The following is a 26,757-nucleotide window of genomic DNA, read 5'->3' as shown; positions in this document are numbered from 1 at the left end:
TGGTACCATCAGCAGCTCGTTCTATTTGACAGAATAATTTTGTTGATTTTCTTTTTTAAACTGTTTTTCATTGAGAAATGGGCTTAACTAGATTAGATAATCAAATTAGATCAGTTCTAATTCGATTTCACTAATCTGATAATCCGATAAAAAAAAACTGCCGGCTGGGAATAAGCTTCAGAACGATCCAAAGTGCCAGTAGCATCTGCTCATAGACGCATCAGAAAAGCTTCATAGAGTTTCACTTTCACTGCTGAGCGGCTGCTGCAAATTCCGCAGAATCAAACAAAACCATCCGACACATGTCGGTAAGTCATCTCCACCCATTGAGCACCACTTAACCACATTGTCGATGGCCTGCTGCCGCTGACGGCGCTGCAGTGGTATATGACCAGCGCGAACGCCATATCGCGGTGTGCCGTCCGCGGACAACAATTACATGTATGTACACATATGCTGCAATTTGATTTGCATCGTACATCCGCAATCAAACGCCGCGCGTGCATTGTCTCTCAGCGCTGGGTCGTGTCTCTCGTGGTATGATCAAACCACTCGACCAGGCACGGTTAGTCTGCTATGCCAGCAGTTCGGTGCCGTACCGGAGCTGACCGGACCGGACCGACCAACAATTTAATTGGCGATGATTGCAGACTCACTGCTTGCGCAAATGCGTACACGTACGTAGACGGGGGTGGCAGACATCACTTTGTGCCGCGTCATAAATCCGATAATCACAACGCACCAAAGCGTACTGATTGAAATTAAGTGCCATAATATTTCAATTATCTGCTCATCATTTCGGCTGGCTGTCCCTCGAGTGTGGTGAGCTTCAATCGCAGTGATGAGGTAACTCCTCAATCGAAAGCGCTGATATCCTCTTCGTGCATGTTGCGAAACAACTCGAGAGATATCGCACCAAACCCTCCCCCCCCCCCACTCCTCTGTATTTGATTGTACACTTACCCTGCATTTTCAGCCGCAGCAATGGACATGTGAGGCTCATCTAAGAGTTGGAGGGGCGAGTGGCCCTGAGGAGGCGCCGGGGGAGCAGTTAATCGCTCCGTGGTCGCTGATACGCCAGCCACCTGGAAAATGAAAGAGAAAACGAACATCGATTAGGTTTGAATTGGATTAGGATGATGGCTGCTATTGGTACTAGAGCTAAGAGATAATCAATAGGAACACTTGTTTCTCTAGTCAGATGGTGCCGAAAGTAGGCACTAGTTCAATACGGTCCACCCCTGCGAGATTTGTTGAAAAGGAAGATGAACAGGTTCGTAGAAGCCAGCTGTCTGAAGAAGCATCTAAGGTTATGAAATTTAAGATTTTGGTCGATAAAACGCAAAAAAAGTATTTCCACAACAACTACATCCCGGGGATCATTCGCGTCTCCCTCGTTGTAATACACGTCCATGTCCTCATCAGTATTGCTGTCGTGATGTTCGCTAATAGATTTGCTTCCTGGTTTCTTGCACCTATGCGTCACGAGTGAGAATCCGTCATCTTCCGGATTTGCTAACTCACTGATAGTGCTGGCTATTGATGTGGAGGTGTTGGAGGCAGCTTTTGCAGTTTATATCGTTTATCTGTTGTATCTTCACCAGCAGAACCCCTCGACCTCAATGGTGGTTGCTTAAACTAATTACATTTTAGGATAGAAAATATTTTGGCTTTTATCGAATACCTCATCAAGTTAAAGTTAAAAGCAATCACCACATAATGTAACAGCGCACAGTGGCACGACGTGTGACAAACCCCGAAAATCAATGTCTTGTAATTCATTTGCAAATACTTATTACATTTTTCTCTAATTTTGGATAAAATTAACTCAAAAATTTCTATATAGACTTTATATAGCGCAATTTTGCGCCATGCATGTTTTTACTACCATTATGGAGACGCCCGGTAGCTCATAAATAGTTATCTAAACAAGTTCACATTGTTGAAAAATAAGTGATTTTTACTAGTTACTGTACTAACAATGAGTTATATATATTTCCGAATTCTCAGCATAAATGAAGGCGGAACATTTTTTCTAATATTTTAAAGTTAAAGATGTAGAATGTCTCTAGAACAAATGCATATGGAGAAAAAAAATGTTTGCTATCCTATTTTTTAGATAAGTTTTAGAACGATCCCTATATTCAGAATAAAGACTTCTTTTCGTGTAACTAGGCGGCTATCTGCACCTAGGTGCGCAAAAGCCGAAAAACATTTTTGTTAATTTCAATGGAGACGCATGGTAGTTTTTATAAAACTTATGAAATTGACTGGAATGCATTAAAATAAGTGTGTAGATTTTAATCAAACATTGTTTCTATGCAATCTAGATATAACCCACCTAAAAGTGAGAAGTGACATTTCTTATACCACATTCTGAAGTCTGCGATTGATCATAGTGCATTATTTTCTTTGTTGAAACTGATAACAACTAGGTAATTCAAATTTCATTATTTTTGCAACTGTTGTTGTTTTGAAACAACCATTAGAGGTCTTTGTGGTTACATTACCATGCTTGGTTAGTGCCGAAATCTTTGCACAGTACTTCATTACATCATTCCCAAAGTTCTGATGTAAACCACAAAGCAACTTTTATTCGATGATCTTCTGGAGATTAATATACTAATGCCAATATGCAGCTATAATGAGGGACTGTCAAATATGAAGCCTATTATTGGTACTAAGTATGCTACTAGACAGCTTCCTTTACTGTTTGATGAATTGCCCGCTTCTAATGATATGTTGCGAATATTTTAATCTTAACAGAACCACTCAGGAGGAATAATATTTTACAAAAACCATTTTAGTGTGCTTTGAATACATGAACTGCATTGTTATTCACGACAAATGCGCTCCTTTCATTACCTGGGCAATATTGAATTCGTTAGAAACAAAGTTGAATATAATTCTGAAAAGGAGATGCATAACGAATAAAAACACAGTATTACATTACTAATAAACTGCTTTATATTAGCTCTATAACAGCACAAAATGCATATGTAGAGTATTCATGTTTTGAATATCACTGACGCTTTTATGCATTATATCAGTATTATTTCCATTTTAATAGATATTTAGCTACCTTTCTAAGCAAAGGTTTATATTTTAACACATAAAGAAGTTTTGTAAAAAGAAGGACAATTTAAAGGTTCGTAGAACAAAAGCTAATGTTTAACATCTGATTCCAAGCGGTCTTCCCCATATAACTTGGTTTCATTGGCAATGCGGCTTGTAATAATATTATTCACACTTTTTCCGAAGATAAGAGCTTAAAAACTATCCATTTAAACGAATGAAAATATACATATAATTCCTATACAAAACTTCAATCGCTCTGGGGCACGTGTTGATTATGGTCTAATTTCGTTCAAATTTTTCCCAAAAGATTTTTGTTACTTTGATTCATTTTTTGACAAAAAAAAAATCCGCAAAACTAGCTCCCACCCAAATTTCCACGTTGTTTAAATGACATGTTTTGATATTGTAAACAATTTGAATTTCGCACAAGAACGGTGCACTCTACAGTAGTTGTACTGAGAGGCGAGTTCATTTATCTATTTTAAACTTACTTGATTCGAAGAAACGTACACAGTTACAATATGACTAGCGGTCATGATTTTGTCCTTTCTTTCAATCAGATTTCATCAAGCATATTGCAATTGCTGCTAAATCGCGTATTAGTGAATAAATCATATTGAACTTAATGTTGCAACCAGCAGCAGATTGGCTTCTATGGCTACCAAATAATGTCCGAGTAAGTTTGAAAACAACGTGACGAGAGAGAGAGAGAGAGAGAGAGCAAACGAACATCAAAAGGCAGTCACAGGGAGCGACTAAAATGTTGTGACTGGTTGAATCTATATCTTCAAGTGATTAAGATTATTTTCACGATTTCATATTTTCAGTATGCGGCAGTCTCATGTTCTTGGTTTTTGTTAATTACGGAATAAAATGAGAAGAATGAACAGGAATCACAGAGAAAAGAAAGAAAAAAAAATCAATCACTTGAAATCGACTCAAGAGTACCTCTTCCATATTTATGCACGAGTGCTGTCGGAAATGCGCTTTGATCCTCCCGTTTCGATTTGATTAAAATGACATTTTCGAAAGAACCTTACGTCTTCGCTAACCGTACGACATTGATGCGAAAGGTGCCCCTAACTTTAAAGCTGTTCGTAGACGAACCAACAGGAAACACGCCACAAAAAATATTCACTATGGATTTTGTGTGTCAATATTTTTGTAGCGTGTGTCCTGTTACCTCGTCTCGAAACAGCTTAATTGAAACACTTTTTCAAATCGTGGCAAAACAAACCTATAACCAAACAGAGATTTCAAATTTCTTCAAGTAATTAAACATCTCTTCCAATCTTGATAGTAAATACAACAAAAGTTTCAAAACAATCGGATTAATTTCAGTAGTTTAGAAACAAAGAGATCTAAAGAAGAGCCACTTCGGTAGAGGGGAAGTAAGTGCCAGTGGCGTAGCCAGAAATTTGGTTTGGAGGGGGTTTTGATGAAAATCGCAATTTTTTTGAAAAAATGCTAAAATTTAATATGAGTTTGATAAATTATTGAAAACTCTAAAACATAAGTAATCTAACAGATGTCATTCCAGTTTAAAAACAAGAAGGATCAACATGGAACAGTTTTCAAACCTCTATAGATTATTTTCTTGTATAATATGTCAATGAAGTCAAAAATTGCGATCTTTTAAAGTGGGATAAATGATCTAAAAAATTTTCAACGTTCAAGATCACCTAATATAATAATCCTTGACTTTGAAGGTTTGACAACTTCGGGAAGTTATCAACATAAAACAGCGCCTGCTTTGATATAGAAATTTTAGTGATTAACTCTCATAGAGGTAATTATGGTGAATTAATTTTTCAAAAATATTAAGAGACATGGTGCCTTCAGCAAAGTTTTTGATAATGTCATTTCAAACAATTTTGTTGAAAATATGAAGGCTACATGAATTCAACATATAGGGATTTAAATGGACTGGGCCTGCTATATTTCTTCTTAGTGAATAAAAATTTAGGTGAAAACTATTTTTTTCTGCGCTACGGATAAAATTGTTTGAAACAATCATTGCGAGTTGAGAACACAAAACCTATAACTAAATTATGGATGGATGGAACTGAAACTTGCGTTTCGACTTCATCTCATCAGAATCCGACACTAACTTGGTGGGCGGACTAAGCTTGCGCCGAATTGATGCTAGCTCCTGAAAATGGAATCACTCTTTGTGTTTTTGAGTCCTTTTAATATCTGGGAATTATTTGTTTTATATCCAATTCCCTTATTTTTTTTGTAAGCTTCAAAGGCACCTTGAACGCAATGTGAATTTATTATTTAATTACCGCAGAAGAGATTTATCAAATACAGTAATTTCAGAATAGCTTGTTGTAAAGGTTTTCTACTACTATATTTCGATACTCTGAACATGTGGGATATTTATGTCTTTGACAAAGTTGTTTGAAATAGCACTTTCGAAAACTTTGCTGGAGACATTAAGTCTCGACCCAAACTTGGTTGAAGAGTAATTCTTGTCTATAATTACTTCTAGGAGGATTAACCGTCAAAAATTTTCTATCAGCAGATGAACAATTTTACGTTTTGAAATTCTTCAATGTTACTTAACATCGAAATTTGGCAGTTTCGAATGAATGTGATCGTGACCGTTAAAAATTTATCGAGCATTAATTTTACTTTTCTTTATTAGTCAACCTCACAACTTGCAGTACTAGAACGTAGTACACAAAATTTTAGTACGCCATTCATTGCATCCTGCTAAGAGGCTATTCATATAGTTGATAATACAACAAAAATCCAATGCTCATAAAACCGATCCTGACCTGCTAGAGACAAAATTACATCAGCTTTCAACTAGTTTCTGAAATGTTATTCTTGTTGTAACCCATATTGAATTCTTGTCTAAACTCTACACAATCTAAAAAAATACATTTTCAGCAAATGTTGAAATGTATGTAAGTTTTCGGTAAACAAGCTTATGTTTTATGTACAATCAACCTATTCAAATTTAGATTCCCATTCGAAAAATTGTCTCTAATCCATATTTTGAAGCATCTTTCCAAAAATGAGCTCATAATAATTCAGACAGTTATTTTATTTTACATTGAAGAAATTTGACAACTATGGGATTTTGGCTAAGAGATAAGTTACAAGATCCCCTTCCCATAATTTTCCAAAAGTTCTCATGACGCTCTAAACACAGTTATCAATGTAGTGATCAGAGAATATTTTTCCAAAAATATTTTGTGGAATATTAAAATAAATTCGTCAGCATCAATTTTTTTTTCAATCCAATTAATTTTGGTTTGGGGGGGGGGTTTTAAACCCCAACCCCCCCCCCCCCCCCCCTGGCTACGCCACTGGTAAGTGCGATGTGTTCTCTTCAATATGTTGGTAGCAAGTGATGCTGAAATTATTGAGCTCATGTATATTTATAGTTTCTAGTTATTTTGGCGACGTCATCAATGATATATTCAACAAATTTTGAGTAAATTAGAGGATATCAGATACGATTCCTGTCGGAGACTCGAACACACGACGAGTTACTTATGAGACCATCGCTCTACCATCTCCGCCAGGCCAGTGCCAGCCTTGAATTTAATTTGATTTAACTTGAAAACATCATAAAATTGAGATAGCTTGATGCCCCAGAGCTGATGATAGTGGCAAGAAGTTGATCCATTTCTCCGTATCTACCAATCGCCTGCCAGATTAGAAGATTTAGTGCAAATTTTGACAATAGAGGGATTCCATGAGAAACCGGCCGATCACAAAATATGACCATCGTCGATTCGAACTAAACTTTGAAGTTGTGTTCGGTTTATGAATCTCCATGATTTTCTCTGACAATTGCAATATTTTGATACAAGAGCAATTTTTAAAAAGGGCGTAAACATTTCTACGTGTCTTAATTTAAATTTTTTTTTGTTCGATTACTCTATTTTATATAGCATAACATTCTGAGAACGAGTTTCAGGGAATAAATATTTATGTACGAAAAAAATATACACTGAAAAAAATGTTGTGCTATTTTTCACAAAAATAAAAATTCGTGTTAAAAATTTAAATCGCAAAAAAAACCATTTTTTCTAATTTTTTATATTTTGTCAACGAAAAACTAAAAAGAAAAGAAACATTTTGAATGTAATTGTATGATGGAAAACTTATTGGTCAAAAAGTTTTTCTAACAATAACTTTATACATGTTCTTAAATTTCATACTATTGACATACAAAACTGTAATTTTATTACAGAATATAATTCTGTGTATCATTTTAAATCGAAATGCATTTAACAAAAATTTTCCAAAATGCGATAGTTTTTGAGATATTTGGAATTTTGTTCCAACAAAAACAGTTAATTTGTGTGATTATGCCCTTTTTGAAAGTTATTCGCGTTACTCCACCACAAAATGTCAAAAATGAAATGTTTATCGTTTTAAAGATCTAAAAGACACTTTTTCAGTATATTTGGGTCATGGAGAAACTTTCAATAAAAATGTTTTCTTAACAACATATTTTTATAATTCATACTATTTGCAGTCAAAAATACCATTTTCTTTTTAAATATGATTCTAAACGCTATTTTAAATCAAAATGCTCCTAACAAAAATTTTCTGAAATGTAGTGGTTCACGAGATATTTTAAATTTTGTTTTAACAGCACAATTCTTTTGTTTTATTACGACCTTTTCAGATGTTATTCGCATTTCTCCATTAACAACAATAGGTTTTTCAAAACTCCTATACCGGTGAAACGTGTAAAGTTTCATAGGAATCTAAGATGGTCGGTCACGATTTTAAATATTTTTGGACGGATCTTTGTGGAATTCCTCAATATCTTTGTTCGAACATTGTGAATATTTTTGTACTTATTCAAATTTAACGTGTAAACTAGAATACCTTTCCTTTTCCAGCACCATTCAAGGTTGTTATATTCAATTAGCCCATAAATACTTTGAACTCTGGAGTATTCATTGTTGTAACTAGAGTAAAGAGTAGCTTGTGAATAAATAATAGAAAGTAAACTCAAAATCAATATTTCGTCGATGTACTATAGCCTTTCTGGCATCAGAGAATATATTTTAGGATTTTTAGTTTCTATTTGTTTTGGAATTGTTTACACTAAGGGGTTTTCAAAATTTCATTCGGTGTCTAGCGGCCTGCAGGTAACTTAAATATTTATGAAATTTGCGCTTCGACTTCGTCTCATCAGAATCCGACACTAACTAAGTCACAGGACATAACTAGCGCCAGATTGATGCTAGTTCCAAAAACTAAAACGTGATTTGTGTCACTGAGCAAGCCCCTAGTTCTGCGGGATGTCCCGCAAGAATAACCGGCGCAAGCTTAGTTATGTCACTAAGTTAGTGTCGGATTCTGATGAGACGAAGTCAAAATGCAAATTCTTTAACTAATTTATGTATATGTTTTGTGCCCTTCGCGCGCAAATGTGTTTTAAACAGTTTTCTCTTTAATGGAGAAAAATAGTTTTTTTCCTAAATTTGGCAAAGTACCGGTTACTTGCACAATCTTATTAAAAAGCTTAAATATTTCAATATATCTAGAAGTTTACTTTGGAGTACCTACCTATGTACAATTTTCCTTCGGGTGCATTCTAGAATTTTCGTCCAGAGCAACTTACAACAATTAAAAAATGCCCGGTTTCTCATAATGCTTCTATTTTCCGCAAAGCCTTTAGATAACCCATTTTCGTCTGGTTCATGTTTTACCACCGCTATCAATTCCCAAGAACCGCATCGACTACTCGCACATAGCGCTTTGATATCAAATCCACCGCCGACACTGGTCCGATGGTTTTAAAATTTGAGCTTGACACTGCTGGTGCCACCGCTTCGAAGTTTGATGAGACCCCCCCCCCCCCCCCGCTCCGCTGCATAAAAGCTAAATAATAACAGCCCTAAAAGAACAAAAATCACACGAATAAAAGTGCATTACTCAGCGACAAAGCGAATAACGACACTTCCAGCATTCCGTTTTGTCGTCACCTCTGCGGTTTATAGTGTGTCCTCTCTCTCTCTCTCCCAATCCAACTCGTACTCGTTTTATTGGAGTAGCTGCCATATAATACTTCTAATTGCTTCACCACACCGCCGCACCGCACCGCACCGCCCCACGCCGGTTTTGGTGGTGTCATTTTGTGGCTTTGAAAAAAGGCGTTTAGAGAAGTACAAGCCGCTGAAAAGCATAGGCTAATTACGCTTCCGACAATTCAGCTTGACTATGATGTAGTATCGTTTGTTCCTACGAGTTGGTACGAGTCGCGATGAGGGAAGTTAATCCGTGCAGCAAAGGTAGAAGCGAGTAGCCTCTATTACTACAAGTTTCTGCTTCTCTTCTTTGGTTCACGTTGTTTCGGGCTCTCTAGAACTTGATTCACATGTGTTTACATGTGTGGATAAAAAGAGGGCTTACTGACAGACAGCATGCGGACGCGATACACCTCACACATGCAATGTGGTTACACGCAAAGAAATTCGGTCGCATTTTTCTGGTTTTCTAATCACGAAATCGTAACCGAAAAAAGTTACGAAAATCGTGCTAAAATTATGATGCCGTATGATAAATTATGATTCATTATATTCTAGCTCGAGAGAACGACATTAGCTTAGTTCCGTCACTAAGTTAGTGTCGGTTTCTGACGAGACAAAGTCGAAAAGTAACTTCCATAACCAATTTGTGATTAATGTTGCTATGGTTGAGAAACAAATCATAACCAGCTATTAAAATTGTGATCACCATTTTTGTAGCTATGAACTGTTTGCGGGCCTTAAAACTTGAGTGTTGCATCGGTGTTACGGATAGAAACAGACTTCATTGTATGCTGGTCACAAATTTCCAAAGACATTTCTTCCGTGACACTAGAACTACACACAACACACGTGCAGCCAACAAACACACCATAGAGTAGTAGTGGAGTTTCAAGTTTTATAATGCCTTCTTTCGAGGAATGTTTTCTTTTCGTTACTATACTGTATCATTTGTGCGCACTACCAACATCTCAAGAAGCTTGCCTTGGTTGGAGTGGTTGAGTTGGTTGAGTTGGTCGGGCGGGGTACGGAATAGCTGCAAGACACGCAAAAGGGTATTCTGTTGAGTTGCTGAAATCACACACAAACCTTGTACATATAGGAAACTGACCAGTTTGGCCGGGCAAGAAACAGACACTGTTCCAATGTGGAAGGATGGACGGTTGGATGGATGGGTATCTACCGGTTGTAATAATTCATAGTAAAATGAGGGAAGTAAGCGAAATGAACGGACGAACGGCAGCCCGGGGGTCTAGACCGGGCTATGGGAAATGGTTGTTGGTATGTAAACTCAGAGGAAACGGTTTGTTGCATTAAAGCGCTCGCATATGTGATGGGGAAGTAACCGGTTCCTTGCGGCCGTGCCCTTCCAAGATTTGTTGGTCTTGCGAAACTATAGACGTTGTTGTTTGAGCACAGAGAGAGATGGCATTTTTTTGAAAATAACTGTATATGGTCGTAGATGTCCGAATGTGCATTAAGACAGTTTGACATGCAGGGTGAGTTGATCTTATTCGAACCTAGTAAGGGTTCATGAATTATAAAATTGAAATTTGTCAACCGACTTCCAAAAGCCTCTTACCACTCTTATTTTTCCCTGAATGTCTGGTCAATTCTATACTATTTTTCGCTATATTGTACCAGCTGATGTCTATGGCAAACGGACTGAATTTAACTAGCGCATATTGCACAATTCTTATACCGGTTAGGCTAAATAGATAAAATGCTATCATTAATGGAACCTATTAGATGACAGATATTACACAATAGATCCTAAAATACAGTGTGTAGCATACCTAAATCAATTAATTAATTAAACATCATCAGAAATGAGCTAAGCCAAATCAAATGTTTCGATTTTTCTTGTTCTTATCAGCTTATAAATAACTCCTTTTCTTGCGCGATATCACGCTTGACTAGATGTTTGTTCAGGAACACATGTTGTGTCTCCGTTTTTCTGGAGCTAGCGTCAGTCCGCCGCTAGCTTAGTCCTGTAACTAAGTTAGTGTCGGATTCTAATGAGACAATCGTTAGAATTATTATCTGAAAATTTTCTTGTAAAGTTTCAGAGTATAGCTGATAAACATCTCAGTTTCTTTTAATTAGATTTTTTTTGTTTCTAAAACTTTTAAAGCACATTTTACGAAAACTATGTTTTCCAAAATTCCGGGCACTACAGTGGAGACCCGATTTTATATATCCCCGATTTTATCAGCTTTTTGACCCGATTTTATCAACTTCATATGAAAATTGAAAGTTGGTAGTTTGATGGGCTTTAGCAGACGAACCAAGTTGAATTCGAGTAAATCCTTTCTTGGGCATATTTTTCCTATCTTTGAGATCCGAAAAATGCAAAAATAAAAATATTGTTATATTTCACCCTAAGGAGGAAAATTTGGTAAAAACCAAAATTTCTCTCTAGGGTGAAAATTTGTTGGTAAAAACCAGTCTTTGTACAGGAGGGCACAAATCCTTATTTCATACTATGTTGCGTTTCGGCTTCGCCTCTTCAGAAACCGACACTAACGTATTGTCGGAATAGATTAGCGCCGGCTTGACGCAAATCCCTTAAAACTAAAACACACTATGTGTTTCAATCAAACGACTGATCAAACGTGATGTCCCGTTCGAGCAGAAGTTCTGTTTATGCCGATGAGACACAAGTGAAGCCGAAACTTGTCTTGGCTTAGCAGGCCTATGCGAAAGCACTATGCTATATTTCACCCTAAGGAGGAAAATTTGGTAAAAACCGGCGCTAATCTATTCCGACAATACGTTAGTGTCGGTTTCTGAAGAGGCGAAGCCGAAACGCAACATAGTATGAAATAAGGATTTGTGCCCTCCTGTACAAAGACTGGTTTTTACCAACAAATTTTCACCCTAGAGAGAAATTTTGGTTTTTACCAAATTTTCCTCCTTAGGGTGAAATATAGCATAGTGCTTTCGCATAGGCCTGCTAAGCCAAGACAAGTTTCGGCTTCACTTGTGTCTCATCGGCATAAACAGAACTTCTGCTCGAACGGGACATCACGTTTGATCAGTCGTTTGATTGAAACACATAGTGTGTTTTAGTTTTAAGGGATTTGCGTCAAGCCGGCGCTAATCTATTCCGACAATACGTTAGTGTCGGTTTCTGAAGAGGCGAAGCCGAAACGCAACATAGTATGAAAAAAAAAATATTGTTTTTTTTTTAATTTTGCGCTGTCGGACCCCCTTAAGAGGAACTAAAACAAAATAATCAGAAAAGATTGCAAGGCTATATCTAAGAAACAAAGAAGAATATTTTAAGAGCTTCAGTTTATTAAAGACGGAAAAATATATGTCCCGATTTTATCAATGTCCCTGTTTTATCACCTTAAAATTCGTCAAGGGGCTGATGAAAACGGGCCTACATACACAAGCAAAGTATGAAAAATGAAAAAAAGTGAAGAAAGCACACATTTTAATTTTTTTCGGGTAAACTCCACCACGTCGAACAGAGTGAAATTAAAGGGTTAAGCGAAAACAGTTCATTAAGGCCTCCGAAAAAAGTTGCGTATAATGAAGAATTTCAAAAAAGAACAAATTTAAAGGAAATTTCTACACTAGAAACTAATAAGACAGCATTAATAGAAAAAAATGGAATAACAGAAAGAACAAAATATATAAGAAAATGCAAAATTGAAAAGAGGACACTGAACAAAAAAGCAAAAATCGAAGGAAAGGTATGGTGAAAAAAATTCTTACGATAAGTAAAAATATAAAAAAAAATTTCTATGAAAAACGAAAAAAAAGTAGAGCAGAAAAATAGTAAATATGATAAAAAAAATCATAAAACACAATGTAATAACGAGTGTCCAATAAAAATGAGAATGATTCCAATACCTTGCTGTAATTAAAGTAAAGAGCGTAATTTTTTTTTCTCTCTTCAAGAGAATTCCTCTCCGAACTCCCTGGAAATGGGTGGCATGTGTTTCTTTTCGCTCGGATGCTGTCAGTTCAATCGAAGATGGCGTCAAAACAGCAAGCACTTCGCGAGCGTGTTGTACGGTTTTACGAAACGCATGGTCATCGTGGGAAAAAATACGGTAGACCACTTTCGAAACAAAAACGTGCCCGCGAGTGCAGTTTACCGGATTCTGGCATCCCTGAGCGTGGAGCGGAAGGCCGGTAGCGGCCGTCCGGCAAAGATAATGATGAAGAAGAAGAGGAAGTAAGCGTTGAAAAAGGACGGAACGAATTTGCGTAACGCCGGCCGAAAATATCACTGCTCCCACACCTTGATTCACCAAACCCTCAAGATATAGGACATCATCTGTCGGAAGAAGACTCGGTCCCCCGAGTACACGGAAGAACAGCTAGCGATCATGAAATCGCAGTGTCAGTGGATGATGAAGAACTACCGCGGGACGTCGTTCGTGCTGGACGACGAAAGTTACTTTCCGCTCTCGAAGACCCACATTCCAGAAAATGACAGCTGCTATTCCAGCTACAAGTCGGTCACCCCCCACCACGAAGTGAAATATAAGTTTAAGCATAAATTTCAAAAAAAAGTTATGATGTACATCGTCATATCGGACAGAGGGATTTCAAAGCCGTGGTTCAAGCCGAGCGGTCTGACCATCAATCAACAAGTGTATCAGGAGGAGTGTCTAAAATCTTCTAACGTTCTTAAAGAAGCATCATGCGAATGGGAAGTACGTCTTCTGGCCGAACAAGGCGTCTTCCCATTATGCCAAAAAGACGCTGAAGTATCTTGAGCAGACAAAGATACCGTACGTGCCGAAAGAAAGGAACCCGACCAACTTGCCCCAATGCCGTCCCATTGAGGATTTTTTCGGCCCCACAGTGCTCTAGTGTACAAAAATAGTTGTAGGATACGAAGCAGTTGTCCACCAGGATCAGGAATTGTAGCCGGAAGATAGATGTCAGTGCCGTCCAGCGCTCTTGTGAGAGCATCGCGACTGTTGCGTCATACGGCTGACCAGAGCCCCTTCTCCAATCTTCATTGACGTTTTTTTTTTGAAGAATAAACATAATGTTATTAACAAAAAATACTGAATTCGTCGATTTTTTTGTTTTTGAACTACATGATTAAAATTAATTACCAAAAAAAGTCATAAATAAAAAAGGCACAAGTTGAAAAGATTGTAAAAAGCAAAAAAAACACGAAATCAGAATTTAATGTTAACCATTTATTCAAAAAAAAAAGGTCAACACAGAATTCTGGAAAACCGGATAATGAAGAAATAGCAAATATGGCAATGAAAAAACGCCAATAATAGGAATGTTGAAAAATATAGACAATGAAGACGGTCTTATTGGAAAAAAGATCAAAATAGAGGGATTCCATGAGAAACCGGCCGACCGCAAAATATGACCATCGTCGATTCGAACGAACGTGTTCGATTACACTATTTTATACAGTAAAACTATCTGAGAATGAAATACAGGTAATGCATACTTCTGCACGAAAAAAATATGCACTGAAAAAAATGTGGTGTCATTTTTTACCAAAACAAAAATTTATGTTAAAAATTCCAATTGCAAAAAAAACATTTTTTCTAATTTTTTATATTTTGTCAACAAAAATCAAAAGAGAATAGAAACATTTTGAGTATAATTTCATGATGGAGAAATTATCAGCAAAAAAGTTTTTCTAACAATAAGTTTATACATGTTTTTAAATTTCATACTAATTGACATACAAAACTGTAATTTTATTACAGAATACAATTATAAGTATCATTTTAAATCAAAATGCATTTAACAAATATCTTCCAAAATGCGATAGTTTTCGAGATATTTGGAATTTTGCTCCAACAAAAACAATTAATTCATGTAATTATGTCCTTTTTAAAAGTTATTCACGTTACCCTATTGTCAAAAGTCTAATGTTTATCGTTTTAAAGACATAAAAAATGCTTTTTCAGTGTATTTGGATCATGCAGAAGCTTTTAATAAAAAAGTTTTCCTAACAACAACTTTTGACAAATTTTTATAATTCATACTATTTGCAGTCAAAAGCACAATTTTATTTTTGAATATGATTCTAAACGCCATTTTAAATCAAAATGCTCATAACAAAACATTTCTGAAATGTAGTAGTTCTCGAGATATTTTTTTAACAACATAATTATTTTGTTTTATTATGACCTTTTCAGAAGTTATTCGCGTTTCTTCATCGACAACAATTAGTTTTTCGCAAGGCCCATAACGTTTCCTATAACTTTCCCATTGACATCAAAGCGATATTGTAAACCGTTTGAAAGCTATACAAAAACGATCAAAATATGATTCAACTATAGGATCTGATGATAAAACTATATAGTTCAATTAGATAAAAAATTAGATAAAAAAATTAGAAAAAAATGGGTTTATTTGCAATTTAATTTTTTTTTTTCATAAATTTTTGTTTTTGTGAAAAATGACACAACATTTTTCTCAGTGTATATTTTTATCGTGCAGAAGTATTCATTACCTGTATCTCGTTCTCAGATCGTTTTACTGTATAAAATAGTGTAATCGAACAAAAAAATTGAAATCATTGCACGTAGAAACGTTTACGCCCTTTTAAAAAAAATTACGCTTGAGTCAAAATAATCTTATTGACTGTGGAAAATGTTTAGTGTTCCATGCCGGTTGAACCTGTAAAGTTTTATCGGAATCTAAGATGGTCGGTCACGATTTTAGAGATTTTCGGACGGATTGTCGTGGAATTCCTCAGATCAAAAAACAGAAAAATAATAAAACAAGTAAAATGGGCAAAACTAGAGAAATTGAAAAATATTGTAACACTGCAAAAACTATTATTTTGGAAATCTGAAAACGTGAAGCAGTAAAAAAATAATATACGAAGCATAAATGAAGAAACTAAACAAGTGAACACATTTAGGTAACATAATAGAGAAAACAAATTGAAAAAACTGATCGAACGTTAAAATGAGGATAGCTATAAATGTATGAAAAGTGAGAATGGAAACAACACCGAACCATTGAAAAATCGAAACGGAGATAACATATGAAATACTGAAATTTAAAAAAAGCAAACTAATGCAAAGGGCAAGAATATATAATAAATTATAATATTTGAGGAGCTGGAAAAAATTACGTTGGCAAAAATATAACACAAATATAAAGAAAAATTGAACAACATTCAAATTTGAAAGAGGGCAAAAGACATCTTTTAAAAAATAAGAGACTGAAAAATAATTGCCCACAAAAACAGAATGAGGGAAACAATAAAACTAGTAAATATGGAAAAAAATAAACAAATAAATACAATAAAAGAAACAATGAAAAAACGCGAGAAAAAATATAGAAAAAGGACAAACAAATTGACAAAAATAAAACTTAAATTAAGTTTTATTTTTTGTGTTTCGAATTCATCTCGTCAGTAACTAGCACCATCTGGGTGTCTGGTTAGACGATGTATCTAAACTAGTACCCAAATTAGCACTAGTTAGACACAAAAAAATTCCAAACAGTTCACACGACACATGTTAAAATTAAATTAAACAAAAAAGAAAAACGGAAAAAAGAGAATTCATTTAAAAAAAGCAATTATATAAATTTATACAATAAATATAAAGAAACGAAAAAGGAAAGGAAACGGTTTTATAAAAATTCAAAAAATCCTAAAAAATGTTGCATAAAAAAAATGATGAACACAGGAATAATGTAAAAATATTGGATGATTAGAAAACAGAAATGACAAAACATTTGTTTAGTGTTTCGGATTCTTACTGTCAGTAACTATCACCAACTTGGAGCCAGCATAAAATAGTAAAATAGAAAATACTAGTAAAAGCAATACAAAATTAAAGAGATAGATAAATGTTGCAAAATTCTACAAACAACAATGTAGTAAGTAAAAATAATTGTCGAAGAACTACGAAAATAGGGAATATCAAGTAAAGAAAACGGAAATAGCAAATCAATGAAACAATAGTAATTTTTTAACTAGATTTAATAATAATCAATCGTGAAAACGAGAATACATTTTTAACGGAAAACAGAATCATAAAAATATGAAAAATAGAAAAATTAAAGGATCATAAGAGCTGAACATGAAAATAAATTAAGTAAAAAAGGAAATCGGAATAAAAAATACCTACAAAAAAAAACAAAAATTGAAAAAAAACTCAGGAAATTTTAAATAGAAAAATCTTGGAAAACTACTACAAAAAACCGAACACTGAACAAGACTATACGTCGTAATCAAAATACTAGTGTTTGTTTAAATGGTAAAATGCAAGTGCATTTTAATTTTATTTTTATAGTATAAAGTGCACTACGTAACAAGAAATCGAACTGATAATATAATTAAACGAAAATATCAAAAATAAAAATAATTTAAACTAACATAATTTAAATAAATAAACATGCGAAAACAGAGAATATGATAAAAGAATGTAGAAACGAAGAAATAATAACATGTAAAATAGCAAAAATAGAAAGAAAGAGAAAATTAGTAACTAGTAAAAAGGATACAAAAATATTAAAAAGAAAATAAATGGAATCGTCATCATCGTAGCTGAAGAATCCGGGTACTCTCCAGTTCATTTCTTTCGTGGGTTACTCAATCTTGATCCGCCAGTCCCCAGTTTCTATGAAAATCCGCAACACGCCAGCGAGTGCGGGGACGAAAATGAATTAATGAGTTGAATAAAACGAAAAATAGGAGGAGCGGGCATAGCGTAGCTGTTAAATCGACTGTCTTGTACGCAGCTCACCTGGGTTCGATTCCCAAGCCGCGGATATAGGGTTGAAGATTTCGCTAAAGAGCTATCTCTAACCCGAAAAATAGGCGAATAACGGTAAGGTTTAAACCTCTAGAATCGAAACAAAAAATGAAAAATAAAAGAAAAGATAGCAAAACTTAATAACAATTGATAAAACTGGATAAAGTGGAAATTTAAAAATAAATTAAAGTAATCAAAATTTACCCACAATTAGCAAATCGAGAAAAACACAAATTGTAAAAATGAAAATAGTATACAGAGAAGCAGTGGAATACTGTGAATAGTAGAAATGCAAAAAATAAATGATATATGGAAGCTCATAAACCCTTACTAGGTTTGGATAAGGTTAGAGAGAGATGCAAAAAAAATGTAAATAATAGAGTTATACACAATGAAAAACAAAGAAAAAATGATAAAGGATTAATAATAACAAGACAACATGGAAAAGTAGAATAAAATAAATACATAAAAAATAACAAAAACGAAAACGAAAGAAAAAAATCGATTCAATGGAAAAATTAGAATACATATATAAAAACTATTCAACTATATTAAGCTACAACAATGTGAAATGTAAAAATAGCAACAATCAAAAAACAAATAGGTAATCAAGTAAAGTACTACAAAAATGGGACAAATAAAAACAGGATTAGGAAAAAAATTCAAAAATGAAAAATAGAAAAAATGCCAAAAACGATTACAGGGCAAGTGGGTTACATAGTAAAAATGCACAAAAAAAGAAAAACATAAAAGCATGAAACAAATTAGAAAAAAACAGGATGAAGTGTAAAAATGGGACAAAATAATACAATAGTAGAAGTAACATAAAATAGTATAAAAACACGGGGAAGTTAGAGAAAATTCGGAAACTGGCTTAAATGCAGGAAGAATTAAAAATGTCGAATATCCAAATGGTAAAAGCGCTTAGAGAAACCATGGAAAATAGGAAAATTAAGAAAATAGCTAAACTGAATATGTACTAAATACGGGAAATGGAAGGATGTACACTTGGAGAAGAATTATTATTTTTTTATTTCGATTATAGAGTTTTTAACCTTAAGATCATTCGCCTCTTCGGGTTACAAAAATCTCCTATGAAAAATTTCTAACCCTATGTGCGGGATCGGGACTCGAACCCAAGTGCGCTGCGTACAAGGCAATCGTTTTACCAACTACGCTACGCCTACCTCTGAAGCAGAAATAATAGGAAATAAATAAAAATGGAAATTTTATTAATAAACAAATAAAGTTTAAAGGAAACAACAAAAATAATGGAAAATAAGAAAAAGAATGATGACCTGCAAATATGGGCAAAATTTATGGCAAAAAACGAAAACATAAAAATGAAGAGAAAAAATGTTAGCATTACCGGGAAAAAATTGATTAAAATAGAAAAAAAAATGATGAAACAAAAAACACAGAAAAATAGATGCATTCGAAAAATTAATCCTCATGGAACAAATAGGTAAAACAGATACAAACTTTAAAAAAGTAAAACAAAATAACGGGTAGAATACAACAAAGCGAAGGATGAAGTGAAAATATGAAATATGTGTCAAAAAGTAGAGAAAATGAAGTCACAGGTAAACAAAAATTGAAATTAAAATCAAAGCGAAAATTGAGGAAAAAGAAAAAAAAAATGCACAAGTTAGAGGGTCGAGCAAAATAAATTTGAACAAATGAAGCAAAAAGTAAAATAAAAAGTAATAAAAGAAAGGGAAGGGCGAGAAAAGAAGAAAGAAAGGCAGATAATTAAGGGAATTTAACAATTCACAAAATTCGGAAAAACGATATACAAATGGGCTTGAATCAGATAAATGGAATATTCAAAAACTTTAAAATCTAAATATGAAGAAAATCATAAAATTGAATGAATGGGTTTATTAAAATAAATGCAAACATTTAAAAAAATGCTGCAAACAATAAAAATGAATAGAGGAACTTTTTCTTCCTTTTTGAAAAAATGGAAATTTACAAAATTCCCATAAGCATAAAAAAAAATTAAAAATATGTGAAAATTGGATGCCAATAGGCTTGAAGTTGAAGCCTTAGGAAAAATTGCTGCATTTAATAAAAAAAGGAATAAAGTAAATAAAAGTGAAGAATAAAAAAATGGTATAAGAAAAAAATTAAATCTTCAGCATATTGGATTCTATAGAAAAAAATTGGAAATTATCCGCAAAAAATCGCAATAAGGGAATAATGCATTAAAATAGAGAGAAGTAACAAAATATGATACTTGTATGAGAATAATGAAAGCACCTCCAAAACAAAAAGGTAAATAAACGAATAAAGTAAATGAATAAAAAAAACCTAAAAAATACGAGTTTCAAAAATTAGTGTTACAATGAATAAACACAATAAAAAGCGACAAAACAAAATAGATACTTCGAAATGGAAAAATACCAAAAATGACAACGATTAGCAAAGCGTTTCAACCCTATCATGTCTAAGTTGTTGCTCGAGCATTTAAAACTTTTGATTTAGACCAGTTTTGCTCACATAAACATGTAACGTTAATAACTGGGACTAAGACCTTTCATTTGACCACTAACATTTACAAAAAATATCAGTTGAATTTAATTTATTGCGATTACTCCGATTGGCTTCCATTGCTGCAGTGCTGCCAGGGACAATTACAATTAATGGCGATAAAGAAAATTTCGACATATCTTCATTGTCTTGAAATATTATTGAAAACTGATCAAACCAATCAATTTAGACTGCTTTCGACTACCTTTTCGATACAGTTGGACTATTGTTGAAATTCTAGTTCTAGAAGCAAAAGGTAAAATTTGAGCAGCTTCTAACACTGCGAGAGAAGAATCAATCTTGGTCAGAACAAATTTTTCGTATTTTAGGACATCAACTGTACTAGGGGAAAATAGTGTTGGAACCCTATATGTGCTAGAAAAAAGTTATGTATTAAGGGGTTAAAATTTAGAAAAACGAGAAAAAAAAAACATAAAAACCAATAAAAAGTTCACAAATTTATAAAATGTAAACAAAAGAAATGCCAAAATAAAACACATAGGAACTGGGGTCATTTGAAAAAATAAACGTGAAAATGAAAAAATGGGAACTAAAGTGAAAATTTAAAGGGAAATTATTCAAATAGATAGGTACAAAAAATAGAAAAAAAAATCGAAGATATTTAAAAAAATGAAAGGATAGAAAACGGGCATAAATGCTAGCAACGGGACATCTTGTCCTACCGGAAGTGTCTGCTCAACATTTGAACCACATCGAACAACCTAGCTATCGGACCAACGGGTTCGAAATTTGTAAGGCTTTTTTCGAATATTTACATGGAGCAAACCCTTCAGCTCACATTCTCACCGCTAGGTGGCACTGTATACATCGGAAAAATTACAGCAAGCCGAAATAAGAAAGAGTAATATGTTGCCTATTACTTTGTCGAAGACTGCAAATCAACGTGACTTTATTAAAAGGAGTTTTTAAAATTTGAAGCCTGAGTCAATTTTCCATGGGGCCTAATATCGCATGATGGTGTATCAGTAGTCGATTCCCACAAACTTTACATTTTTGCCAAATAATGGTTGCATTTAGCTGAATAGTATGCTTAATATATAAGTGATATTTCAGTATAAAAATATTAGTTCCACATTTCACCGTATAGAGTGCGTGGATACTAACTTTTAAACGGAGAGAGGTAGAAAGTTTTGATAAATTTTTCGCATGAAATAAAATAAGTGTTATTTGAGCACTGAATCATTACCATATGCTGTTGTTTGTGGAATTTCTTCATGTAAATCACCAAAATATCCCATACAAACTTCAAGCACGTTGGTCTGGTGCCTAGACTTGTCCGATTTGATACAGATTTGGAGTAAACACTCCTGGGGGAACTACGAATTCATTGATATGGGTGGGTCGATTAAGTTAAAAAAAACATTTTTCTTCTAGTCAGTCTAATGGACATCAATAAGGGAGAGCGACTAAAATGTTGCAACTGGTTGCAACCTCTTATTCATCCTATGAACATGACCTAAAAGCCAAAATTGATAGATACTGATGCGATAGATTCGCTCAAAATGAGATTCAGTAGCAATCGGCAACTGACCGAAAGAAATTACCAAATCAAGTGGCCGAATCCAGACCGTTTGGCCGCAATATATACGTCACATCATATCATCAAAGATATTAACAGACGAGTGTCTATTAAATTCGTATACAACTGGGACTACTGTCCTTTCGAAACACGATTACTCCATCCATCAGCATATACCCAATTTGGCAAATCAATTTCGATTGCTTCAATTCCCAAGCAGTGGTAACGTTCGCATTCGAACCCGTTCCTAGATTCTGTATCAGCAAGAATCGACTTCTCATTACACGCCAATTTCGCTGTTATCCATCCCGATCCGGTCCGGTTGAAGGCGCGTAAAACAACAAAGCCCGCGCACTCGGTAGAGTTGTACAATTATGCTTATTTCCATTTCGAGAAAACTCAATCATCCAAAACAGACAGACAGCACAACACGCACATACGCACACACACACACCGACGATTCGTACAACACATGGTCCAACATAATAGGCTCAATCGCGCTGGTGGATGTTGGGGAGGGGCGCATGTACCTACTATCGCGGGTAGGGTAGGGTAGGGTAGATGGAAATGGAAACGAAACCATTCCAAAATTGCTGGCGATCTCCTCAACTCAAGTGTGCTGGTGGTTTTTCAATCGGCTGGAAGCTGTGGGTCCGAAGGGGGGGAGGGCGGACGTTTGAAGAGGCTATACATAACTAAAACCTCTATTGATGATGGATGAGAAATTGTGGGGAGCGAGTGGAACCCCCGTTCCTTTTTTTTCTGCAAGAACCAAGAAACATTGAAAGCGAGAATAATAAGACAGAGAGAAGAACAAAAAACCGATGCTGTTAAGAGATGCTGTTGAAGAAACGAAACCGGTCTTTTCTAGCGGATTCATGAAATTGCATGATGTTGCCGGATTGCTGGTAAATACTGCTCCGACAGACGGACGATGGCTACTTACTGATACTCTATACGGTTGGTTCTAGATGGGGTAACTGATAACGGTGCTGCCTGGAAATAGGAATGATGTTCCGGCATGCGGTTTCCATTCTCGAAACAATTTCCGACCATCTCTACCATGGTTTATAAAAGTAACAGTAAGGGAACAATCGGCGCAGTGATAAATGCGTTATGAGAAAACTGACAGCCATGTCGCCGAAAGGATCTTACCCGAATAATTCTGGATTATTACATGCATCATCTTGGCTGCACGACAAACGACATCCTTCAGTCCTTGGCAGCGCAGCGCTAACCCGAAGCGAACGCCTGACGATGCTGCATCGTCGTCGTCGTCCTCGTCGGAGCTATTGTCACAGAGCTTGCGGGATGAATAAAAATTGCAATCAGCTACGCCCTTACGTATTCATTTGAGAAGATATTTTTTGTTGTTGTTGTTCCTCTCTCGGCTCCTCGGTGCTTTTGTTTGCTGAGTTATTGGTGCCTGCGGAACTTGTCGTAATATATCATGTCCAATTGCAAGTACCAGCCGGACAAGGCTGCTGGGCGGTGCGAATTCTCAACAGCCGACCTTTTTTTGCAGGCGAAGGAATTTGCAAGGATGTGTCACTGGCGTTGATCAGCGGAGGATAGGTTTAACATTTCTTCACAGAGCACAGCAGATTTTTACGAGTCGAACAAGGCGACAACTTTTTTTTTAAATCGAGTTACTCCCTTCCTGATAAGTCTTTCCAATCATCATTATCACCATCATCTTCATATTATCATCATAACAGGAGTATCTTTTTAAATTCATATTAATAAAAAATTGAAATTTGGAACAAAAAGCGACTCTTGCAAAAATCAGTTCAATCGGAGCGCTTACTGTGGAGATATTATGGTGACTGCAAACACGATTGAAAAAAAACGCCTCGGTGCAATGGCCGTAGTTTTATCAATTGTTTGGTCATGATTTTTTCTAACGTTTGGAAACATGACTTATTAGGCTTGATTTTAGCAATATAATCTAAAAAAATCGGAGAGATCACGATAAAAACTGTAAAAAAATGTTCATTTCTCTTTATTTTTATTTTGAATACTTTGAATATTAATTTTAAATCTATATTTCTTTATTTTTATTTTTGATTGTGAAAATTTGATTAATTTATTAATATTTTATTATTTCTCCATTATTCTAATTGTTTTCTGTCACTTCTATTCATGTTTTTATTGGGACCTTTTTTTACATTTTCCATATCCTGATTTCATCTATACTTCTCAAACATTTATTTATTTTCTTTTTTTCCTATTTTAATGCATTTTCCAGTATTTTTATGATTTTTCGAAAGATTTTATTTTTCGTGTTTCTATTGTTGGAAACCATTTATTCAATGCAATATTTATTCGCGAAAAGGAAAAATTGGATTAAACCAATTTGTGCATTAAGACCTAACATAAATGAAATTGGATTCCTGTATTTCAAATCCATCTTGTCAGTAACTAGCACCAACTTGGGGCCACGTTATGCGAGGTATTAAAGCTAGTACCCAAATTAGCACTAGTTAGATATTATATCCAAACAGCTACACGACATGTAGGATTCTTAAAGTAACCTCCAAATCTGGAGTGATGTCTCGGGACGAAAACACAAAAGCCCAGGTTTGCTGACAAGAATGCGAAAATGAACACTTGTTTTATTAACTAATGAACCAAAAGCATGAACCTATGAAATGTTGTTTCCCGAAAGAGAAAAATGGGATTAAACCAATTTGTGCAAAAAATAAGCGCTCGATCCGCTTTTTCGTCAGAAAACCTGAGCTTTTGTGTTTGCTTCCCGAGACATCACTCGGAGCTTGCCAGTTGCTTTAGGAGTCATATATGTCGAGTGACTGTTTGGATATAGTGTCTAACTAGTACTAATCTGAGTACTAAGCTTTGATATATCGTCTAACTTGACCCCAAATTGGTGCTAGTTACAGACGAGATAAATTCGAAACATTAAAATCAAATTTCATTTATTATGCTTGTTTACTGTCCCATTTCTTTAAATCTATACTTTTCGTTCTATTTCTATCTCAGTCCAAATTTTTCCCTTTTTTATTTTTCGTGTCGTTTTTTTTTTAAATTTATTTAACCCTCCGGAAGTCAAGCTTATGGTCCACTGAACGAGCAACCACTGGTGCACTAAATCGATTTCGCTAGATTTTCAGAGCAGCGTGCACTCACCAATTTATTCAATTTTATTATTTTTTTGTATTTTTTTTCTCATAACCAAAATTATATTTTTCCCATTTTGTCACAAAGTTGACTTTTTCCCACTCTCCCAAGGTCCCTTTTTTCATTTTTCTATATATTTCAATTGATTTATTTTTTGTATCTATTTAATTTGGAACTTTTCAATATTTTCATTTTTATCTTTGCTCTTGTAGTTTGTTATGTCCAATTTATCATTTATTTATTCAATTTCCTCGATTTTTGCGTTTTGAGTTTGTTTTTTTCAGTTTGTTTATTTCATTTCCAATATTTGCTTTTTCGCAATTCCTAACTGTTTTTTTTAGTTTAAGTTGTCTATAGAGATTTTTCTATTTTATCAATTTCTTTTCTTCAGTCTATCAACTTTCATTATTTTTTACTTTTTCATCTATATATTTCGGTATTGTTACTCTTCTGACTAAAATCCAGTTTTAGCTGATCCTGCCCTCTTTTTTGTATTTCTCTACATGTTCCTCATTTTTTTATCTCAACATATTATCTATATATCTATTAATTTTGCCCAATATTTTTTTATTTGGTCCATATTTAAAATTCACAATTTTTCATTTTTTCTTTTATTTAAATAATTTTGCTTTAGCTCTTTTCCGTTTCTTTTGCAATTTAAATCATATTACCACTTTTCCCTTTTTTCATTTACTTGAAGAAATTGTACATTTTTCTACATTTCTCGTTTTCCTGTAACAACTTTTAATTCATTTTCTATATGTTTTTCGTATTCTATATTAATCGCAATATATTGCATTTTTTTCTATTTTATTATTCGTTTCCCATTTGTTTCATTTTGGATTTTGAATTTCGTATTGCCTATTTTTATCTAAAGAAATTATATATTTCTCATGCCTGTTCGTCAATCTATTCACTACATTTGGTCTTCACACTAGCAGCTATTGGGTTCCGTGGTAGCAATTTAATCGAACGGTGCTTGCGGATATGGGCGTCAAAAATACAATTATATGTGCCTAAAAATATGTTTATTGCTCTGGAAAGCCGGCTGCCGAGATATTATGATAAAATTATAGTTTATTGAATTAACTTTCAAATGTTCGGTTTGTAAAGAAGATAAATTCAAAAATTGCCAACCGGAAAAATGACAAAAATATATTACAAGGAAAATATGGAAAAAATTAAAAAATATTGAAAAATGTAAAAAAGTTACAAAACGCAACCACAGTGAAAATGTAAAAAACCCTGTTTTAATCCACCTAGTGGTGCATTTGTGCCTTTTTCATTTCTCCAAACTATGAGTCTATGGCTGGTTATGCTCGTTTCAATTATGGAAATATCTAGTACATTCTTAGTACACTTTGCACCTCCTCTATTCCCGAGGCTTAAAATTGTTTTGTTTTTGTTTATTTGAATGTTTTTATGTATTATTGACTCCTGCTTTTTTCATTTTCTTTTATTTAATCCGTAGATTAACTATCTCTATTTTCTCCATGCTGTAATGTCTGATTATGCCAGGTGTCCCATTCCTGCCATTAATGTCGTTTTTCTTTTCTTTTATATTCCATCGTTTCATTTCTTTAGTTCTATTCGTTCATTTTTTGAATTTGTTTTTGTTTCTATTCAATTCTATTTTTTTTGTTTTTCTCTATAATTATGTTTTTTTTTCTTTTTTACTTCAATTTTTTCTCTGTGCCACAGTTTGGTAACATTTTTAACTGTTTTTTGCCAATTTGAT

At 34.3% G+C, this 26,757-nt stretch overlaps 1 protein-coding gene across 2 annotated transcripts in view; it reads right to left on the bottom strand.

The window, feature by feature from the left end:
- Window positions 1-26,757, bottom strand: part of LOC131679162 (nuclear receptor coactivator 2-like) — a 509,619-nt gene that overhangs the window by 462,735 nt on the left and 20,127 nt on the right. For both annotated transcript variants that reach the window (XM_058959795.1, XM_058959796.1), the window contains exon 2: window positions 964-1,085. In XM_058959795.1, the coding sequence (XP_058815778.1) occupies window positions 964-1,085 (122 nt within the window). The remainder of the gene's footprint in view (window positions 1-963; window positions 1,086-26,757) is intronic.

The sequence above is a fragment of the Topomyia yanbarensis genome, chromosome 2 (assembly GCF_030247195.1).
Source record: "Topomyia yanbarensis strain Yona2022 chromosome 2, ASM3024719v1, whole genome shotgun sequence".
NCBI classification, from domain to species: Eukaryota; Metazoa; Arthropoda; class Insecta; order Diptera; family Culicidae; genus Topomyia; species Topomyia yanbarensis.
The sequence above is the reverse complement of the archived record's forward strand: the minus strand, read 5'-3'. Positions and strand labels throughout refer to the sequence as shown.